The 21,227-nt window shown below is 34.9% G+C and overlaps 1 protein-coding gene across 1 annotated transcript in view; it reads left to right on the top strand.

Moving 5' to 3' along the window:
- Window positions 1-21,227, top strand: part of FSD1L (fibronectin type III and SPRY domain containing 1 like) — a 93,948-nt gene that overhangs the window by 8,803 nt on the left and 63,918 nt on the right. The window contains exons 2-4 of the mRNA XM_044685295.1: window positions 7,812-7,907; window positions 8,214-8,345; window positions 18,752-18,853. Of these exons, the coding sequence (XP_044541230.1) occupies window positions 7,812-7,907; window positions 8,214-8,345; window positions 18,752-18,853 (330 nt within the window). The remainder of the gene's footprint in view (window positions 1-7,811; window positions 7,908-8,213; window positions 8,346-18,751; window positions 18,854-21,227) is intronic.

Genomic DNA, 21,227 nt, shown 5'->3' with positions numbered 1-21,227 from the left:
CCAGAATGGTTGGATCAATTCTCAACTCCACCAACAATGCATTAGTGCTCCAATTTTACCACCTCCCTTCGAAGATTTATCACTTTCCTTCACTGTCATATTGGTCAATCTGATAGGTGTGAGGTGGTACCTTAGAGTTGTTTTAATTTGCATTTCTTTAACCAAGTGATTTAGAACATTTTTTCATATGATTATTGATAGTTTTGTTTCTTCATCTGAGAATTGCTTGTTCCTGTCCTTTGTCCATTTATCAATTGGGAAGTACTTCGTAGTCTTATAAATTTTACATTTTTCTCTGTAAATTTGAGAAATTAGAGCTTTATTAAGAAATTTGTTATAAAACAATGGTATTCTTAAAGCATAAGCTCACCTTGTTAACTCTTCTGCTCAGTAAACTCCATTGGCTCCCTGTTGCCTTAAAGATAAAGTCTAAGATTGTCTTGCCATTTGAAGTCCTCCACAATTTGTTCTGACTCCTTCCCAGATTTAAAATGCACTGTGACTTTTGGGACACCTATACATTATTCCTCTTCACATGCTTTAGCCAACCAGCTTACTTGCTAGTCCTTATATGACATTCCTTTTTTTCCTCTCTGCCTTTGCACAGATTGTTCTCATTCCATGGAATATATGCCCTCCTCTTTGGCACTTAGACTCCTTAGCCTTCTTCAAAGCTCAACTCTAAGTGCCATCTCCTTTGTGAGGTCTTTCCATGTTCTCTCCATGTGCTAGACCTGGCCTTGGAGGCAGGAAGACCTGGGTTTAAGGATAATCTCTGACACATAACTAGCTTTGCTATTCTGGGCATGTCACATAACCTCTTAGTGCTCTAGGGCAGTGGTGTCAAATTTAAATTGAAATGGGAACCATCAAGCCATTAAGCAGTTCTCTGTGGGTTACATATTGACTTAGAAAACTATTATGTTTTCATATGTATGTATGTGTGTATACATACAAATATATATAGTAATACATCAATATAAAATCAGATAGGAACTACATTTTATTCTGATTCAGGTTGTACTCAAGAAGTGTGGGGGGCCACTTGTGTCTCTGTTGGACCCCTGCTCTGGGCTCCTTTTTGAGATTCTAAATTACAGAGAAAATGGTGACGTATTTGTAGAGGATTTTCCTTCTCTGGGAACTCCATATATCAATGAAATCACAGATTTGGTTCTTATCCCTATATTCTGTAATTACTTATCTGTACATGTTGTTTCCCTTGATAAAAATGTAAGCTCATTGAAGGTAGGGACTGTTTTAATTTTGTGTCCCCTCTCCACTTTCTGATGGAGCACAGGCCCTTCCCTGCCTTGCCAGTTGCTCTCATCCTTTATAAACTTCCCAACAAAAAAAAGTGCATGCATTTTTGTACCATGTGTAACAAGGCTATATTTATGCATCATAAAGGATTTTGTGTGTGTGCAACTAATAAAGAGAAATGGTTAGCCCTGTCAAAATATACATATTTAAAATTTTTATTATATATATTATACCTATACTAGATGTTTAAATCTTTGTTGACGGGAATGCAAGACCCTTTTTCAATGTTGAAGCAGATAAAGAGAACAGTATGTAGGTTGGGAAAGCCACAAAGTAGTGATGAAAGAGCATTTGATCAATATAAAGAGATCTTTGTTCTAATCCCAAATTTGTCACTAATTAACTGTGTGACCTTCAAGCTATCATCTAGGTTATTATAAAGGAGTTCTTTTTAAGGAATGAATTGTATTAGATGACCTTTGAGGTAACTTCCAACTCTCGAGGTTATATTTAGAGAATTTATGATATTAATGTAGGAATATCTTTCAAAGGAGTAAAACATCACTTATATACACCTGTCTATCCTTGACAGATCCTCTCCATACTTTCTTCTTAATTTGCCACAGGAATTCCATTGGCATGTAGGGGTGTTCCTTAAGTTCTCTTAAATTCTCAAGGGCAGAGGAATATCTTTCTCTTACTACTGGTTATTGCCACTTGACTAACATTTGACTAACATGTTGCATTTGATGATGATATCCTTTATACTTCTAATTTATGATATATTACAACATGTTTATTATGCTCTCCACTATAGTATTCATGGCTAATGGCAGTATATCACTAGATGAATATTGGTAATAAAAAAGGGCTTTGAAGGAGAAGCTTGGGATCATTAAAAAGGTGTTTGTTATAAAAAACACAGGATCACAGAGCTAGAACTAGAAGGGAACTCACAATCTATTTAGTCCAACTCTCTCCTTGTACAGATGAAGAATCCAAGGGCCTTGAAGTTAAGTGACTTACCCAAGGTTGCACAAGTAGTGTCAGAAACAATTTGAATTTAGATCCTGTGACACCAGAATCAGGACTCTTTCTGTGGCAACATACTTCCCTTCAAGGAAATCTTTGTAGATCTCTTCCTTCTTTTGAATGTTTATTAGCATCCTTTCAATTTTTTTGCTTAATTCATAGGATCCTAAGGACATAGATTTAGAGCTTGAAAGGATCTCATAACTCCTCTAGTACAACATCTTCATTTTAGAGATGAAGAAACTAAGGATCCAAAAGGCTTAAGTGCCTTGCCCAAAGTCATGTGGGTAGTGTGGGTAGTGAGTGGCTACTCTGGGACACAAATTCCTGACCTCTGACTCTAAATTTTGGGGTCCTTCAGTCAGCCGCCTCAGAAATTTTTCTTAATGCCTAATTTCCCTTACTCTGCTTCTTGATGTTTTATGAAAAAATTCTGCTCATAATTTTCCAGTGCCCTTTTCTGTAAGATTTTATAAATTCATATTCTGAACTAATGCCACTATTGATTGTCATATCTCTTTTTGCAAGGAAGTGAAGTGTTATATGCTTTCTATGATAATTTACGCTCTTTTGTTCTCATTGTTACAGTAATTGTTCTACATTAGTTAAACTTTTGTGTGAAATATGTAATTAGTATTGTTGGACTTCTGGTGGTATTGTCCAATTAATAGGAATTCACTTTTTTTCAGTAGTATTTCAACTGGGTCACTGGGCTTGGATCTGATATTTAGAGTACCAACAGCTAAGTTAAAGTTAATAAATGGTCCAGAACCTGGTTCTTAGCGCTTTCTTTCCCCTTTTTCTGCTATTCTGCCACTGTCCTTGCAGAATGGGAAGGGATACACACAAGACTAAAAGCTATTTTACAGTTTTCTTTGTTCATTGGTTGCCATGGCTGAAGAATTCATCACCAAGGGGCTAGACTACTGATGATAAACTTCTCCTTATTTTACTCAGCTGTTTTTTTGTTTTTTTTTTTTTTGGAAAGCACAGGCACAATCTGTTGCTCAGACTGTACTTGAAACTTTTCCAGCAGGATAGAATCTGCCAGAACTTGAACTTCCTTAGCAGTCTTCAAGTACCCCAGAATCACCTCCTGTGGGATTTTGCCTGGTTCTAAGATTATATGCCTCTAAATTGTTTAATTTCCCAGCTTTCCATTTTCCCAATTTGTAAAACAAAGGGAGAAGCACTATATAATCAGCATTCTTTTCAGCTGAAAAAAAATGTTAATATTTGTGGTGCAGAGGCCCCTGAAACCTTATTGACTATTAACAAGGTGATTTGAGTAGATTATTCAGAATATTGAATTTATATACTATCTTAATGTTTACAAAACACTTTCCTCACAATATTCTAATTCATGTAGTTTTTACATTACTTTTTTAAAAATCTATGACAAGTGAAGTGATGTGCTATTGGACACACAGTTAGTAGAATTTGATCCAGAGTTTGAATCCATGTCTCTTCCTTGCAAGTTCAGTACTCTAATGGTACATTAGAGGTATTGCTCCTTGTCTCTATCTGGAGGAGAGCTGGGGATTAGCTGAGCAGAAATGGTTAGAGTTCTGGTTTAAGGACCTAGGGTGGTGAAAGGAAATCCATGTATTACTTTCACCTGCCTACCATCCTTCCCTGCCCTGTCATAGATCTTCCGATAAGTTCCAAACTTCCACCTCATTTTTCCTGTCTTGAGTCTGAATCTTTTCTTCACTATAATCTGGTACCGAACACCCTTCCCTCTTCTTATGCCCTAATGCTTCCAAGTACATATTTTGCATTTAACACATTTATAGAATTAATAATTTCTTTTGTACTCTAGTTCCTTTTGTCTGGAGTAGTTGCTCTGCCTCCCATGGCATTTCTTCTTGTGGTAATGAAGTTTTTTTGTTTGTTTTTTTGCATTTTTCCTTAGAATCCCTTGCTGATAGACCTATTTCTGCATATCTTTGAAAAGAAGAATGTATGAATAAGAAGGCTCCCCTGAATAGGCATATAATGTCTAATTTTAAGACGATCTTAAATGCATGCAATGCTTTTCTCTGCTGTGGAATATATGGAAATTAAAGTGAATGTTTAAGGAATGATTCCTATTTTTTATGTATGTTTTTGTAGTCAATTATTCAAGAATTAGCTAATAGAGGATTTTTATATGGATGCTTGTATCTGTTTGGATTATTTGTAGTACTTATATTTTTCTTGATATTACATTGGAAGCTCCTTGTATTTGTTTTATTTCTGACACTTTTAAGTTTCTTGAGGGTGATGGTTTTTACTTTTTTAGCTCCCTCATCTCTTTATGCTTTGTACCTTAATGTAGGATCTCAATAAATAAATATTAGCTGAATTGTTTCTTAAAGTTCTGATACTAAAAAGATCCAGTAATTTGAAAAGTCCAATTCTAAGTGAGTGTTATTTAATTGCTTTTGGAAGGTCCTGGGTAAATCACTTAAGAGATATGGCTAGGTATGTGTGACTAAAAATTTTTCTTTATTCATTTTCCCCCTATAGTTCAACAAAAGTTGAGAGAGAAATAGAGAATTTAAATATGGTAATACCAAGAAAGAATAATTAGTTCACATATATCTTTGCAGCAAAATTAACATTTCATTGATGATTAGATTTAACAGATAATTTTTCAAATTTTCTGATCAATTGATGTTCATTGTTGAGTACCTAAATAAATGGAGGCAAGGTGAACAATAACATCGATGTGAAACTAATAGAAAAGGGAATCACCAAACTGTACATAAGTATCCCTGTGGACCATATATGACTTAGAAAACTACACATGTTGATACATATATATATTTATATATATATACATATATATATATAACATATATAACACAATAAATCAGAGAGGAACTACATTTTAATCTGGTTTAGGCTGCACTTGGAAGTTTCGAAGATTTCTGTCTTTGGCCTTTCTGATGTAGTAGAAAGCTAACCTTGAAGCCAGGAAGACCTGGACTCCAGTTCAGCCTCTGATACATACTGTACCTGTGACTGGGCAAGTCACCTAATAGGTCTTTAATCAATTCTTTTAGTCTTTTAAGTTGCACTGGAGGCGCCAGCCCGCTTTAGAATAGTGCAAATCCCTGTCCTAGTCCAGTGAAATCAAAGGTCTGAGCCCTCTCCTTATCCTAAAATAAAACTAGTAAGAACTTGAATTCTCCCAATAATTTATATTTTGTATGCTTTGTTTTATATTGCTTATCTTAGTTTTAAAGTGCATAGTATGTAAAATTCCATTTGTATAGCTACTCTGGCAATAGAATCTTCTTTACAAATTGTTATAGATGTCTTACCAAAGTAAAATTTAAAAAAAGTTCTCATAATTGAAATGGACGTTGTATTATTTACTTTCATCTACAACTGTATTGCCATAAAGCTAAAACAATTTGGGAATTGTTTCAGAAGCCTTAAGGTAACCTAGCTATGTACTAAAAGGGAGAAAGTAAAAGCAAAAGTCTGTAAGATAGGATAGGGGAAAATGTATGATTTACTAACTAGTTACAGCAATGATCTAGGTGTTGCTGCCTATATACTATTTTGGGTGATATTTGTACTAAAAAATGAAATTAAGTCCTTAAGTTTTCTGGTTCTCATATTAATGGTAACTATATTAAAATTCATTTAACAAGCTATCCAGCTTACTTTTTTTTCTAGCTTGACAAGACCATTCTGGAATTGGAAGACTGTCAAGGAGAAATAAAATAATCTGAACTGGCTTAAATTTTCAGAGAGCTGTGCTCTTCAAGTATCTGAATCTTAATTACTTAATGTGGATAGATTTAAGCTGATTTCCATTAGATTTTTTAAATTCTGAAACTAGTTAAATATTTGCAAATTATTTTTCCTTGTGCCTTTTAATATTTTAAATGTGTCATATAAGTTGCATAACATTTGCAGACATACATTGAATAAAGGATAAAGGAAATTTCCCTTATGCCAGTGAAATTGTAGTTCCAGACTGAGGAGAGTAAAAACAGTTTGTACTCTTCAAAAGACTTCTATCCACTGTATATTGTTCCATTTGATAGTCAGCAGCCCTGTGAGACACGTGGGGAGGATATTGTAATAGTACATTTCTGGGATCCTCTTCCAACTCCCTCTCATACTGGAAAGTCTGGTCCCCAGTGAGCAGCTGCTACTTGTCCACGACCTCAGAGTTCTAGAGGAATGAGGATGGTTTTTGAATGTTATTGTTCTCTATTCTCTACTCTTATGCTTCCCTACCATTTGTTACCAGTTCATGCCAGTAAGTCAGCCGGACTTTATTAGGTTTCAGAAAGAAACATTTGCCAAGATAATAGTAAGAACAGGTGGCACAAAGCCACCCCTCCATCCCTTAAATCTTCTCACAACATTATCTGAGATTAGTTGGAATTAAAAAATTTTTAGACATAGAAAAGAGGAGGACCTGGGAAAATCTATTTCCTTTCAGAATGAGAAAATACAAGAAAATTTAAGGTAAAATGAAAACCAGAAAGTAAAGTTGTTTGGAATTGACTTTTTACAATGAATGTTATGTAGTGTTCCTGATCAGTTATTTTCATTTCAGGTTTTGATATTGTATAGAAATTTATGAAACTTTTGTTCTTTGGTATGGTGATTTTTATTGGATCATAGTTTTATATCTGGAAGGAAGGATAAATTTGCTGGCTATTCTGAAAGCCAGGAGACTTGTTCAGAAAAGAGAAAAATAATTGGGCTTCACAAGATCTTGATCGTCTTTATATTTGCATGTTCTTTTTTCCCCCATGGGGGAAAAAACCTGCAATCTTATCCTCATATTTTTCTTTTTAATAAAATGTAGTAGGGGGCAGCTGGGTAGCTCAGTGGAGTGAGAGTCAGGCCTAGAGACAGGAGGTCCTAGGTTCAAACCTGGCCTCAGCCACTTCCCAGCTGTGTGACCCTGGGCAAGTCACTTGACCCCCATTGCCTACCCTTACCAATCTTCCACCTATGAGACAATACACCGAAGTACAAGGGTTTAAAAAAAAAATAAAAAAAATGTAGTAGTTTTTTTTAAAAAAAGGTATGTTTCATAATCCTACTAACTTCTTTTTTATCTCCTATTTGTTAGTTAATCTAGTTAGGACAAATCTATGAGCACTGGAGTTCCCAGTTAGATTACTTGGACTTGTCATAATCTTATAGCATAAAGTTAACTTTGAGTTGCTAAATGTGACTTTTAAATTTAGTTTTAGTTGGCTATTAGCTATAAGTAATAAGATGTGTGTTTGAGTTTAAAAATAAACAGAATAAAATGCTTCATCTCTTATTTTGAAGTTGAAGGAATTGGGCAGATTTTGAGAAACTAAATATCTCAAATAATCTTACCATAGGAACTGAATACTAAATATATTTCAGTTTTGTTAGTCATAGTTTACGTGAAGTGTTTTGTCTTTAGAAAATGTTTTGGGAAGCTAGATAATTTCTTCAATTAAACTAAAAGGTTATGATGACGTGTCATTTTTATTCAGGATATCATTTTGTTTTTATTCTAGGAAGCTCTACAAAGGATTATCACAACTCTGGCAAGCAAAAATGATGAAATTCAGAATTTTATTGATACTCTAAATCATACGCTAAAAGGAGTTCAGGTATGAGTCAGTTAAAAGCTACAAATATGACAGAATGAATAGCATTCAGATCAGGTCAAATGATTATAAACATATAGTCAACTCTAGATTTTAATAATACTATATAGTTCAGCTTCCTATATGTGTTTCTGAAACTACTCCAGTATATTAAGAATCTTACTGATTTCATGGTATATCATGCATAGTTATGATACAGTATACATTTTACTTGTGTGATGTCTTTGTTCTTTAATTATTGTATTGTGACTGTATCACTCTTTTTACCTGTTTGTATCTATTTAGTAAAGTTTATTACTTTTTAAACAGGCCAACTCTTCTAGCATACTTTTAGAATTAGATGAGGAATTTGATGGTCTTTATTCTATATTGGATGAGATGAAAGAGAGCATGACTAATACTATCAAGCAAGAACAAGCTCGTAAAACACAAGAACTACAGGTAAGTTCATATAATATTTCAAAATATTAGGCTATTTCATCCATACAGTTTTATAATCCACTAAATGTTTTGAAAGTAAATGAATAAACTTAGATAAATCTATTGAAGAAAATAAAATATTTATATAGCTAGGAAGTAGTACATGAGAATTGACAATATTTAAAAAGTAATGGTTGGAAATGAGACTTATCAACCATTTATTCAGCTCATATTATATAATCAGTACTATGTATTTCCTTTGGACATTTATCATTTTATTAAAGAGAGAAGTCTTAGCTATTTAGAAAATAAGGGGGGAAATTGATTAGCTATATTAAAATAAAAACAAAACTATTTTTTTCCTTCAAAGTGAAATGTAAAAAATTCAGCCTACTCTTTATTAAGAACAGAGAACATAACATTTTATTCATCACATACAAGAAATTTGCTTCAGTTCCTTTTTAGGCCATTTAAAAGTAAGAGAAGCCCAAGGGCAAGTGAAGGGAGAGAGATAACAAAGAGAAAAAAGGCAACATTGCCTGCCTACACAACCATCCTGTTCCTCTGTCTTGGTCCTGTTAGAGTGAGAGATGAGATAATCTCTGATGTCCCTTTTGGCTCAAATATTTTGTGATCTGCAAAAATTACTACCCTTTAGGCCCTTACTTATTTAGACACCCTCATCACCTCAGTTTTTGCCCAGCCAAAACAGATTTCTATATTCTCATAGTGACTATTTAACTCCCCAAATTCCCATGTCTGGCCTATTGCCAAGATATGCTCTTCTCCCTGGATCCCTACTTGACAAAAATTCCTAACTAGACTGTCCTCGATAGCCATTGGATTTAGCCTCCCTGACAATCCCTTCCAGCTTTACCTTGCCTACCATGCAGTCTAGCTTTCACTGCTGCTATTATCAGTTCTTCCTCTCTCTTTTCTGTTTCTAAACCAAATTACCTGTTGTTTGTTTCTTTGTCTAAGAAGGTGAGTTGTTGAGGTGAAGACTCCTTTGAAAGAAGGTGCAAATTGTGGAAAAATTAGGCAGAAAATTAAATTTGGTGCTCTTTGTAGTAGTAGCTAAGGGTAGCCAAAAGGCATTTAATTTTTAGGAAACTTGTCATGGGCTAGTTAATATAAAGCTACTGGCTTTTTGCCTAAGGGCTAAACATCCCTGCTTAGATATTACTTTCCAGTTATTTTAGAATAAATTGGTGTACATTGTTATATACTGTTGTTACAGGTAACTTTTAATTGATTAATTTTTAACCATCTAGTACTCTTTAATTGTCTGACGTGTTGGTTTTTTATTGTCATCAGCTGAGTTCATAGAACTTGTTTAGAATGACCTACTTATTGTCTTCTATAATATGTCCTGAAGATAGTTGAATCAGAAGGGGAAAGGAATTTGCTCCAAATTCAGCATGGCATAGTGGATAGAGAGCTGGCCATAGAGTCAGGAAGGACCAGGGTTCAAGTTCTGCCTTTGACATTGACTGAGACTCAGGGTAAGTCACTTAACTTCTCATTGCCCCCAAGCAACAAGAAGATCCTAAGACCTCTTTTAAAACTCTTTAAGTTCCAAGTCTGTGTCAAGCTGCATTAATAAAGGGAATATTCAATTATCATCTTTATGCAGGTGAATCTCAGATCTATTTTGCTTGCTTTAACTTATCTTCTGACTTCTCTTCTCATCTCCAGATATCTATTAGATGTTTTTAACTTGAAGAAGTCCCACATATATCTTAAACTCAACATATCTAAAACTGAACTCTCTCCCACTTCTCCATATCCAATTTATGACCAAGTCATATTGCTTCTATTTTCACAACACCTCTTAATTAGGCTTTCTTCTTTCCTCTGACTGCCATTGCTTTGGAGCAATCTCATTATCTTATACCAGTGATTCCCAAAGTGGGAGCCACCACCCCCTGGGGGGTGCTGCAGTGATCCAGGGGGGCAGTGATGGCCACACTTTTTTTTGTATTACATTCTATTCTGAGTTCAATAAATAATTTCATAATTTCCAGGAGGCGCTAAGTAATATTTTTTCTGGAAAGGGGGCAGTAGGCCAAAAAAGTTTGGGAACCACTGTCTTATACCTAGTAGCCCTCTCCTTGGTCTCCCTGCCTCAGGTCTCTCCCCAGTCCCATCTTTCTTCAACTAAGCTATCAAGATAGTCTTCCCAAAGTATAGGTTTGACCATGTTACTCCTGTCCTTCCACTCATTAAACTGTCCATACTCCCTGTACCTCCATAATCAAATATAAAATTCTGTTTGACTTTTTAAAGCCTTATATAATTTGGCCTCTTCTACTTTTCTAGTCTTCTCACCTTATTCTGCTCTTCCCTTCCCTTAGTCATACTCTGCTCTCCAGTGACACTAGCCTTTATGCTGTAATTCACATAGGATACTCTATCTTCCACATCTGTGTATTTTCATTGACTGTCTCCCCCATGCCTTGAATTCTCTCCCTCATATGTGCCTTCTGGCTTCCTTCAAGTTTCACCTGAACCCTTGATATCACTCTAATTCTAGTGATTTCTCTCTGAGATTATTTTCAATTTATCTTTTTTTTAAACATTTATTAATATTCATTTTTAACATGGTTACATGATTCATGCTCCTACTTTCCCCTTCACCCCCCGCACTCCCCCCACCCATGGCCGATGCACATTTCCACTACTTTTGTCATGTGTCCTTGATCAAGACCTATTTCCAAATTGTTGGTAGTTGCATTGGTGTGGTAGTTTCGAGTCCACACCCTCAATCATGTCCACCCTGACCCATGCGTTCAAGCAATTGTTTTTCTTATATGTTTCCTCTCCTGCAGTCCTTCCTCTGAATGTGGGCAGTGTTCTTTACCATAGATCCCTCAGAATTGTCCTGGGTCATTGTATTGCTGCTGGCACAGAGGTCCATTACATTCAATTTTACCACAGTATATCAGTCTCTGTGTACAATGTTCTTCTGGCTCTTCTCCTTTCGCTCTGCATCAGTTCCTGGAGGTCTCTCCAGTTCGCCTGGAACTCCTCCAATTTATTATTCCTTTTAGCACAATAGTATTCCATCACCTGCATCAATTTATCTTTTTATATATAGTTGTTTATAATATTGTTACCCCCTGTAAGATTGTGAGCTCCTTGGGGACAAAAAGTGGGTTTTTTTGCCTTTCTTTATATTTCCAGTCCTTAGCAAAGTCCTCACATACAGTTAGTACTTAATGTTTCTTGATTTGACTACACCAGATAAATCGCAAGCCTGAACTTCTCTTCCTTGCCCCCCATTATAAATGAGAAAATATTTATTTGTTAGTTAATTTATTGAGATACAGCAATGATTTTTTTTTCTCAATGAAAATTTTAATGAGAATTTTACCTAAGCAATCATTGAGACTTGGTGGGATGAGACCTATGATTTAAATATGGTGGAGGAGCAATCAAACAGCAATGATTTTTGAATGACACTCATGCATAAAGTATTGTATTAGATATTATGTAATTGACAATTAACGGTGATAAAGATTTAAGTTTGAATCTAAGAATAAAAAATAAAAAATTATTAATCCTATAGCAGTTGCAGTCTTTGAATTAGAAAAAAGAAAAAAGCATAGTATTTTCCACCAAAGGAGATATGTAAAGGTTTCTGATTGACTGGGTTAAAAGGGAGGAGCTCTCCAAGTAAGTGACTTGTGAATTCTCTTAATTGATGGCTAACAAAGTGCTAAATAGGGGCTAAGTATGAGTTATAAGTATGGGTTAAGTAGATTGGTTAAAAATAGACAAAGAGAATAAAAATTCCCTTTCACAGCAGACAAAGCACTAGATTTGGGATTCTCCCAAGGACCAATTGAAGGGCATACCCTCATTTTCTAGTTTTTTGACACCACAAAGAGCGTGGCTATAAATATTTTTGTGCATGTAATATGTTTGTGCATGTAATATGTGCATGTAACAAAGTTCATTTGGAAGAATAAAAGATCAAGAATATCAAGGGAAATAATGAAAAAAAAAATGAAGGAAGATGGCATAACAGTACCAGATACTAAACTATACTATAAAGCAGTGGTCATCAAAACAATATGGTACTGGTTAAGAGACAGAAGGGAGAATCAGTGGAATAGACTTGGGGTAAGTGACAGCAGCAAGACAGTCTGTGATAAACCCAAAGAACCCTACTTTTGGGACAAAAATCCACTATGTGACAAAAACTGTTAAGAAAATTGGAATAGTTTTTGTGCAAACAAAAACAGTGTAACCAAAATCAGAAGGGAAACAACAAACTGGGAAAAAATATAACAAAAAACTCTGACAGGGGTCGAATTACTCAAATATACAAGGAGATAAATCAATTGTATAAAAAATCAAGCCGTTCCCCAATTGATAAATGGGCAAGGGACATGAATAGGTAATTTTCAGATAAAGAAATCAAAACTATCAATAAGCACAGGAGAAAGTGTTCTAAATCTCTAATAATTAGAGAAATGAAAATCAAAACAACTCTGAGGTATCACCTCACACCTAGCAGATTGGCTAAAATGACAGCAGGGGAGAGTAATGAATGTTGGAGGGGATGTGGCAAAATTGGGACATTAATGCATTGTTGGTGGAGTTGTGAACTGATCCAACCATTCTGGATGGCAATTTGGAACTATGCCCAAAGAGCACTAAAAGATTGCCTGCCCTTTGATCTAGCCATACCATTGCTGGGCTTGTACCCCAAAGAGATCATAGGGAAAAAGACATATACAAAAATATTTATAGCCGTGATCTTTGTGGTGGCAGAAAATAAATATGTGTAAATATATGCAAAGTAAACCATATGCAAGTTAAATAGGGGATGATTAATAGAGAGTAGACACTGAAATTAAGAGTGATTTGGGGTGGCAGCTGGGTGGCTCAGTGGATTGAGAGCAAGGCCTAGAAATGGGAAGTCCTGGGTTCAAATATGACCTCAGACACTTCCTAGCTGTGTGACCCTGGGAAAGTCCCTTAACCCCCATTGCCTAGCCCTCACCACTCTTCTGCCTTAGAACCAATATCCAGTATTGATTCTGAGATGAAAGGTAAGGGTTTAAAAAAAAAGTGACTGGGGAAGGCTTCCTATAAAATATAGGTCTTCAGTTGAGATTTAAAGGAAGCCAAAAAAGTCAGTCACTGAAGAAGAGAGAAAGATATGGTGGATAGCCAGAGAAAATGCTCAGAACTGAGAAATGTAATATCTTCTTGTGAAACAGCCATGAGGTTAACACCACTGGATCAGAGTCTATGTTGGGGAGTAAGGTGTAAAAGTACTGGAAAAGTAGGAGAGGTCTATATGATAAGGACTTTGAATGTCACATAGAACATTTGTAGTTAATCTTGGTGACCAATAGGAAGCCATTAATGTTTTTTGAATAGGAGGTTATGGAATGGAGGTTAGATTGAAGTGGGATGAGACTTGAGGCAAGTAGACAGGCTATTGCAGTAATCTTGTAAGGTGATAAGGACTTGAACTAGAGTAGTAGTAGTGTCAGAAGAGAGAAGGGTATGTATTGAGAGAGGCAAATGTGAAATCAATAGGCCTTGGCAACAGATTTGATATGGAGGGTGAGAGATAATGAGGAATCCAGTACAATGCCTAGATTGCAAGCCTGTGAGCCTAGGAGGATAGTATTACTCCCTACAATAAAAGGGAAAGTAGGAGGGGGAGAGGCTGTAGGAAGAAAAGATGATGATTTCTGCTTCGGAGTTGAGTTGAATATGTCTATTGGACATCCAATTTGAGATGTCTAAAAGGAAATTGGAGATGTGAGATTGGAAATTAGCAAAGTATTTTAGTCAGGAAAGGTAAATTTGAGAATCATTACATAGAGATGGTAATTAAATCTTTGGGATCTGATGACCTTAGTAGATGAAGTTATATAGAGAGAAGAGGGACCATGCCAAAACTTTGAGAAGATACCTACAGACAATTAGAGGGAATGATCTGGATGAGACTCTAGCAAAGGAGACAGAGAAGAAGCTGAAAGATAGGTAGGAGAAAAAACAGGAATGTCCTAAAAATCCAGAGAGAAGAGAATATCGAGGAGGAAAGAGAGATCAACAGTGTCAGTGGCTGCAGAGAAATAGAGGAGAGTAAGAATTGAGAAATAGACATTAGATTTGATAACCAAGAAATCATAATTTGGAGAGAACAATTTTGGTGGAATGATGAAAATGGAAGTTGGTGTTCAACGCATTAAGAAGAGATTGAGGAGAGAAAGTGGAGTCCCATATTGTAGACACCCATTTTTTTAAACCCTTATCTTCTCTCTTGGAATCAATACTGTGTATTGGTTCCAAGGCAGAAGATTGAAAAGGGCTAGGCAATGGGGGTCAAGTGACTTGTGTAGGGTCATATAGCTAGGAAATGTCTGAGTCCATATTTGAACCCAGGACCTCCCATCTCTGGGCCTGGCTCTCAATCCACTGAGCTACCCAGCTGCTCCCTATAGACAACCATTTTGAGGAATTTAGCTACAAAGGACATAGGATGGTAGTTATTGGGGAAGGTAAGATTAAATGAGGTTATTTTCAGGATAGGGGAGACATGCACATGTTTATTGGCAGTAGGAAATGAGCCAGTAGAGAGGGAGAAATTGAAAATAAGTGATGGGGGATGACAGAAATGGTCATCTGTTGGAACAAACAGGAAGGAATGGGATCACTTGAATAGGTAGAGGGGTTAGGTTTCAGGAGTAAGGCCACTTCACCATGAGAGAGGAATGAAGGAGGAGAAAGTGTCAGAAGCCACCTGAGATGAAAAATGGGGGAGAAGAGGGAATTCACAGCAGATATTCTCAAATTTATTGATTTTTTTTGGGAAAATATTAGTCAAGATTCTTAGCCAAAAGAGCTAAGGGAGAGAGAATCATGGGAAGTTTGAGAAGAGATGAGATAGTTTGTAAGTGTTGCAGTGCAGAGTAGGATAATGAGTTGATAAGGGAGGAATAGTAGCATTGCCTAGAAGCAGTGAGGGCCCAGTTGAGGTTATCATAAATTTGTAGTGGAACCAGTCAGAACAAGTTGCCTGATTTCCTCTACCCTTGTTCAGCAGGCATGAAAGTAATGAATGGTGGGAGTGAACCAAGATTGAGACTTGCCTGGTTGTAATCAGTGATATGATAAGAAAGCTAAGAATTCAAGAGGACTGTATAGAGTTGCATTAGGTCTGATTTATAGATGTTTTCCCTTTCATAGAGCTGGACTTCAGTTTCTTTGTAGAGCAATTTCTCATATGGTGTTTTATTATCTTTTGGTTTTTGAAGACTCTGAGAGGTTATAGCAATGAGATGGTGATTTTGAATAGCTTCTTATTTAGAAGTGATCATTAACATAACTGCCTTCTTTCCTTCTCTTCCTCTAATTGCTATAACCTATTTTTTTGGACATTTCCTGGCCTTAAAAAAAACCTTTACCTTCTTTCTTACACTTGATACTAAGTATCAGTTATGGGGCAGAAGAGTACCACTTAGAGCTAGACGATTGAGGGTAAATGACTTGCCCAAGGTACACAGCTAGGCAGTGTCTGAGGCTAGATTTGAACTGAGGACCTTCTATCTCTAGGCCTGGTGCTCTATCCACTGAACCTTCTAGCTGTTACCTTCTCTCCCCCTTTTTTACCTTCTGTCTTAGACTCAATACTAAGTATCTGTTCCAAGGCAAAAGAGAGATGTCCTTACCTTTTAAATTCTTACCTTATCTCTTTTCACATTCACCTTATCACATTCCATTGCATGGGAAAAGCATTAATATTTTGTCTTCTCAATGACGGAAATTTATTTTTAGATGATAATAGAATGATTCAGGTTCCATTATGGATATGGTGATCATGATTTCTTACCCCCCCCCCCCCCCAATCAGGGTACTTGTTTTGAAAAAGGCAATTTCTCAAAATTGAGGCAGTCCCAGAAAGTAACTGTCTAATCGTGGTAGGCATGGAGAAAATATGGAATGAAATGTTATATGCCATGGAAATGTAAATTTAGTGATTATTACTGTTAATAGTTCAGTGTTTCAGTAGGTATTAAAGTGTTAATATTGCTGTTGATATCAAAGAATATTCTTGGGTCATAGATGATTCAGTGGGAGTTATAGAGTCAGAATGATTCAAACCATGAGGCTTTATCTAATAAAATAGTTTACAAATTAAAAGAAAACAACCCTTTGCTACTGATGCCATTGAAATTGAGGGGATGTCCATAATTGTGGAATGGCTGAACAAATTGTGGTATATAATTATAATGGAATATTATTATAGGCTATAAGAAATAATGAACAGGATGATTTCATAAAAACCTGGAAGTATTTATATGAACTGGTGCAAAGTAAAGTGAACAGAACTAGAAGAATATTGTACACAGTAACAGCATTATATGATGAACAACTATGAAAGACTTAGCTATTCTCATCAATACAGTGATCCAAACATATTCTCAAAGATATGATGAAAAATGCCATCTACTCCAGAGAAAGAACTGATGGAAACTGAATAAAGACCAAAACATACCATATTTCACTTAATTTCTTTTTTTTTTGTTTCAAAATGTCTTTCACAAGATGATTAATATGGAAAAAATGTTTTACATAATTGCACATGTAAAATCTCTTAGACTGCTTACCATTTCAGTGAGAGTAGGAGTTAAGAGAGAATGTGAAACTCAAAATATTTTTTAAAGAATGTTAAAAATTATTTTTATATGTAATTGGAGGGAAATAAATGTTATTTTAAAATTTTTATTATTTTTTCCCGTTACATTAGAAACAGTTTTTAACAATTGTTTTCTGACATCTTCCAGTCCAAATTCTCTCCCTCCCCCCTCCTCCCTGAGGCAGTAAATAGTCTGATATAGATGATACCAGATTGTGTCATGAAATACAAATTATCATATTCCACATGCTCTGAAAGAAGACACATATCACACATGCAAAAAAAACCTCATTTCTTAGATTGTAACCTAATCACACCCCTTTCTATTAGGCAGATTACTTTGCTAATAGTGTGAAGCTTGAATTAGAGTTGAAAAAGTGAAGATAGAGCAATCAATTAAGGTATTACAATAGTCTCAAGATGTTACCAGAGTCTGAACTAAAGTGACGATAATGACATCAAAAAAGAGAAGATGTATATGGCAAATATTTTGGTGGCAGAATTTGCAAAATTTGGCAGCTGATTGGATATTAGGGGAGCAGGAAAAAGAGTCATGATTTTAAGGATTCTAGACTATCAACAAAAATAGGTGAGGAGAAAAGGAGCAGGTTTTGGATGAAAGCTGATAAATTCAGATTTGAACATGTTGAATTTGAATTGTTCACAAGGCATACAAGTAGAAATAACTCAGGTATTTGGAAATATGAAATTGGGGCTCGGGGATAGTGGAGGTGGAGTCATCCACATAGAGATGGCAATTGATTTTGAGTGGATGAGCTTGCCTGGATAGATGTTGTGAAGAGAGGAAAGAAAAAACATAAGAACAGAACCTTTAATGATGCCTAGATTAGGGGATTGTAGGTGAAAGAGAAACTCAGCAACAGGAACTGATAAAGAACCTCATGTGAAAGGCAAAAGAATAACCAGAACAAAGCAGTGCTTTGGAAATCAAGAAAGGAGAGAATGTCAAGAAGGAAAGAGTGTAAAATAGTGTCAGGTATTGGAAAAGGGTCAAACAAGATTAGGACTTTGAAAATGACATTGAATTTGTCATTTAGTAGGTCATTGGTTTATGACCTTGGAAAAGCAGTTTCAACAGAGTGATTGGAATGGAAATAAAATTTCAAGGATTAGAGAGACCTTGTAGGCAATAGTTTCATTGACATCTAAAAGTTTATATAGTCCTTAGTGGCTTCTAAATTGTTCTCATGGATATTATCTAACAACCCTCACAGCAAATTTATGGAGCATTACAGGGCCATTATTGTTCAAATTTAATAGATTAAAATGGGCAAACTACTACTCTGAACATATGGTCTCATAGCTAGTATATTTCAGAACTGACTCTCAAATTTAGGCCACTTGATTCTAACTCCAGAGTCCTTTTTACTACATTCTACTGCCTCATTAAGTAACTGAGTTTAAACTGTTAATAAGCACTGTATGGTTTTTAAAAAGTATAATAAAAGATGAAAAAAGTTTTATATTTATTTATATGGAGATAAAACATTACTGTAGCTAGGTTGTAAATATTAGTGTTTAGTTCTAAGGACTAATATAATTTCATTAAAGTTTTCATCATTTATAGAATGTTTAAAATGTTCCTGGATAATTTTTTTGAATGAACCCCTAAAATGACAGAAGATGTGCTGTGCTGATAAAAATGCCTAGAGTTTTATTGCAGCATGATAAATAATTAAAACTCTCATGTGATGATAGAAATATCTCATTGGCCTAACTTTTTCTGCTCTATATACAGAGTCAGCTTAGCCAATGCAATAATGCTCTGGAGAATTCTGAAGAGCTACTAGAATTTGCTTCAAGGTCACTAGACATAAAGGAACCAGAAGAATTTTCAAAGGTAAGAAAGAAAACAGAATTTAAAAACTCACATATTATAGAAAATTAATGTAGAAATTTGATTCTTTCCCCACCAGTTTTGGACTGGGTCTTTTATCACTAATACTTAAAAATAAAAACCACTGTGAAACTTGGGATTTCTTGATAAGTAGAATGTTATGTGCTTTTCCCAAAGCAGAATAATTCTCTGGAGTCATGGACAATTATGTAATTTCATTTTACTTTGATACGCAAAATTTCAGATGACTGGTAAAGTTACTTTTTACTGAATACCTCTGTCTCTGCCTCTACTGGTGGTTTATTTTAGGTGCATTTGTCAGTATAGCAACACAACTTTGTGCCACACAAACAGCATAACTAAAAAAATGGGAGTGAAAGGAAATAACTAATAGCTTTGAAAATTTAGTTTGGAATTCTTTGTAAGTTGATAAGAAAATGTTTGCTATAATGTACTTGATGCATATTAATACTTTACCCCTGTAAACTATTGGAATAACAATTTGATTAAATTAATAGGCTTTATTAAAATATACAGATCCTATTTGAGGCATATGTTTTTAATAATTCTTTCCAAAAACCATAAGCATTCAGGTATATTTTACCTATATAAGTTACAAATTCCAGAATTCCAATTTGGATAGTTTTAACTCTATTGGTTCTTCTTTCACATTCAGAAGCAAGTAATTAAAAGGATAGACAATCTATTAAATTATTCCATTAGTAAAGTCCAAATCTGATAAATATATTATTCTCTCTTATCAAGAAGTCCCACATTTGAGTTTGATACTGGTTCAGTAATTTTTCTTTCTATACTAACATTTAATGAGTAGCATCAGATTAAGGAAAAATTACTTTTGAAATTACACTGTCCAGCATGACAACTTATTCTTTAAAGTGAATTTTTCAGTGAATGTTGGGGCTAAAAAAGCTTTTTTGTAAAGAGAAACTTTTTAAATATTCAGTGTTTATCACTGTTTAAATGTGACCACTCTAACAAATAAGAATAACACAGAGAAGACAAGTACTACTTAAGAGAAATGATTAACTGCAGTAACATGCATTACAATGCTGGAAAGAATTATAAGATAATGAGGATCTTGTATAGAGGGATGTGTAATGTTACATTTTATAATCCCACTCTACTCCTTTAATAAAACAAATCTTTTTTAAAAATTATATAGCGATTTACCTCTATAATTTTAACCACTTTTTTCATTCTTTTGCTGTCCTTTAATATGAAGATATAAAAAGCAGGTCCTGTTTTTCAAGGTAGAAGCAATACATTTTCTTTAAGAGAATTATTTTTATTTATGATGTGTTATTAACTTTTTAAACAGGAGAGGAGTTTTTCTCAAGTTTAGCCTCTTCTTATTAGTGAAGAAAGAACTTGTTAAAAAAAAGAATTAAAAATAAATTTAAAAATTTTTAATTAAAAAAATTTTAAGCATGCAACTTTGTAAAACAGCCTTCTTGTTTTGGGATCACTTCATTGGTTACCTTAATTATAGCCAAGAGTCTAGACAGAAGGGGAAAGGGTCTCATAATAGTCAAAACAGAACTACGCTAAAGCTCATATACTTCTAATAGAGCTTCCTAGAACCTGTTCTTTGACACTTAAGACTAATGATCTTGGTTATCTGATTTCCTATTCCTGAGCCAATTAGAAGGAAATTAATGGGGCAAGAGAGAAGAAAGGTGAGCCCATTTATAGTATTAAAAAAATTATAGCAGATAGCTTGACAGGAAGAAGGAAACAAAGGAAATTATGTACAAAGAAAAGAGAGCTTTAAAAAAGCACTGGGGTTTAGGACTTTTTGTATTATAGTAAGTGATCTCCCATGCCTCAGAAGCTCATAACTTTGTTGCATAGAAGTGCAATAGTGTTTATAATGATATTCCTGAGTCAAAAGAAGTTAATATTGTTTAGTATTCTATGCTTTATTTAAAGGGATAGGTAGGCTTGTTACCTGGAATATTCACAAAACAAGCTTATTCTCCTGCATTTCAGGATAAATAAAACTTTGTATCTGTTTTTGGTATAGACAAATAAGAGAACCATATGTAAAGAAGTAGACAGTTGATTGGTGTTTTGAGTCATTAATTTTAAATGATTACATATATGTTAAAACTAGATTGGGGGCAGCTAGGTGTGGTTCAGCGAATAAAGAACCAGGCCTGGAGATGGGAGATCAAATTTGGCCTCAGATTCTTCTTAGCTTTGTGACCTTGGGACTTCATTTCCATTGCCTAGCCCTTATGGCTCTTCTGTCTTAGAACAAATACATAGTATTGAATCTGAAATGGAAAGCAAGATGGTGTTGTTTTTTTAAACTAGATTGGACTTACTAGAAATATTTGAAAATAAAAGAACTTTC

Source organism: Gracilinanus agilis, chromosome 1, assembly GCF_016433145.1.
Source record: "Gracilinanus agilis isolate LMUSP501 chromosome 1, AgileGrace, whole genome shotgun sequence".
In the NCBI taxonomy this organism is placed as follows: Eukaryota; Metazoa; Chordata; class Mammalia; order Didelphimorphia; family Didelphidae; genus Gracilinanus; species Gracilinanus agilis.
The sequence above is the reverse complement of the archived record's forward strand: the minus strand, read 5'-3'. Positions and strand labels throughout refer to the sequence as shown.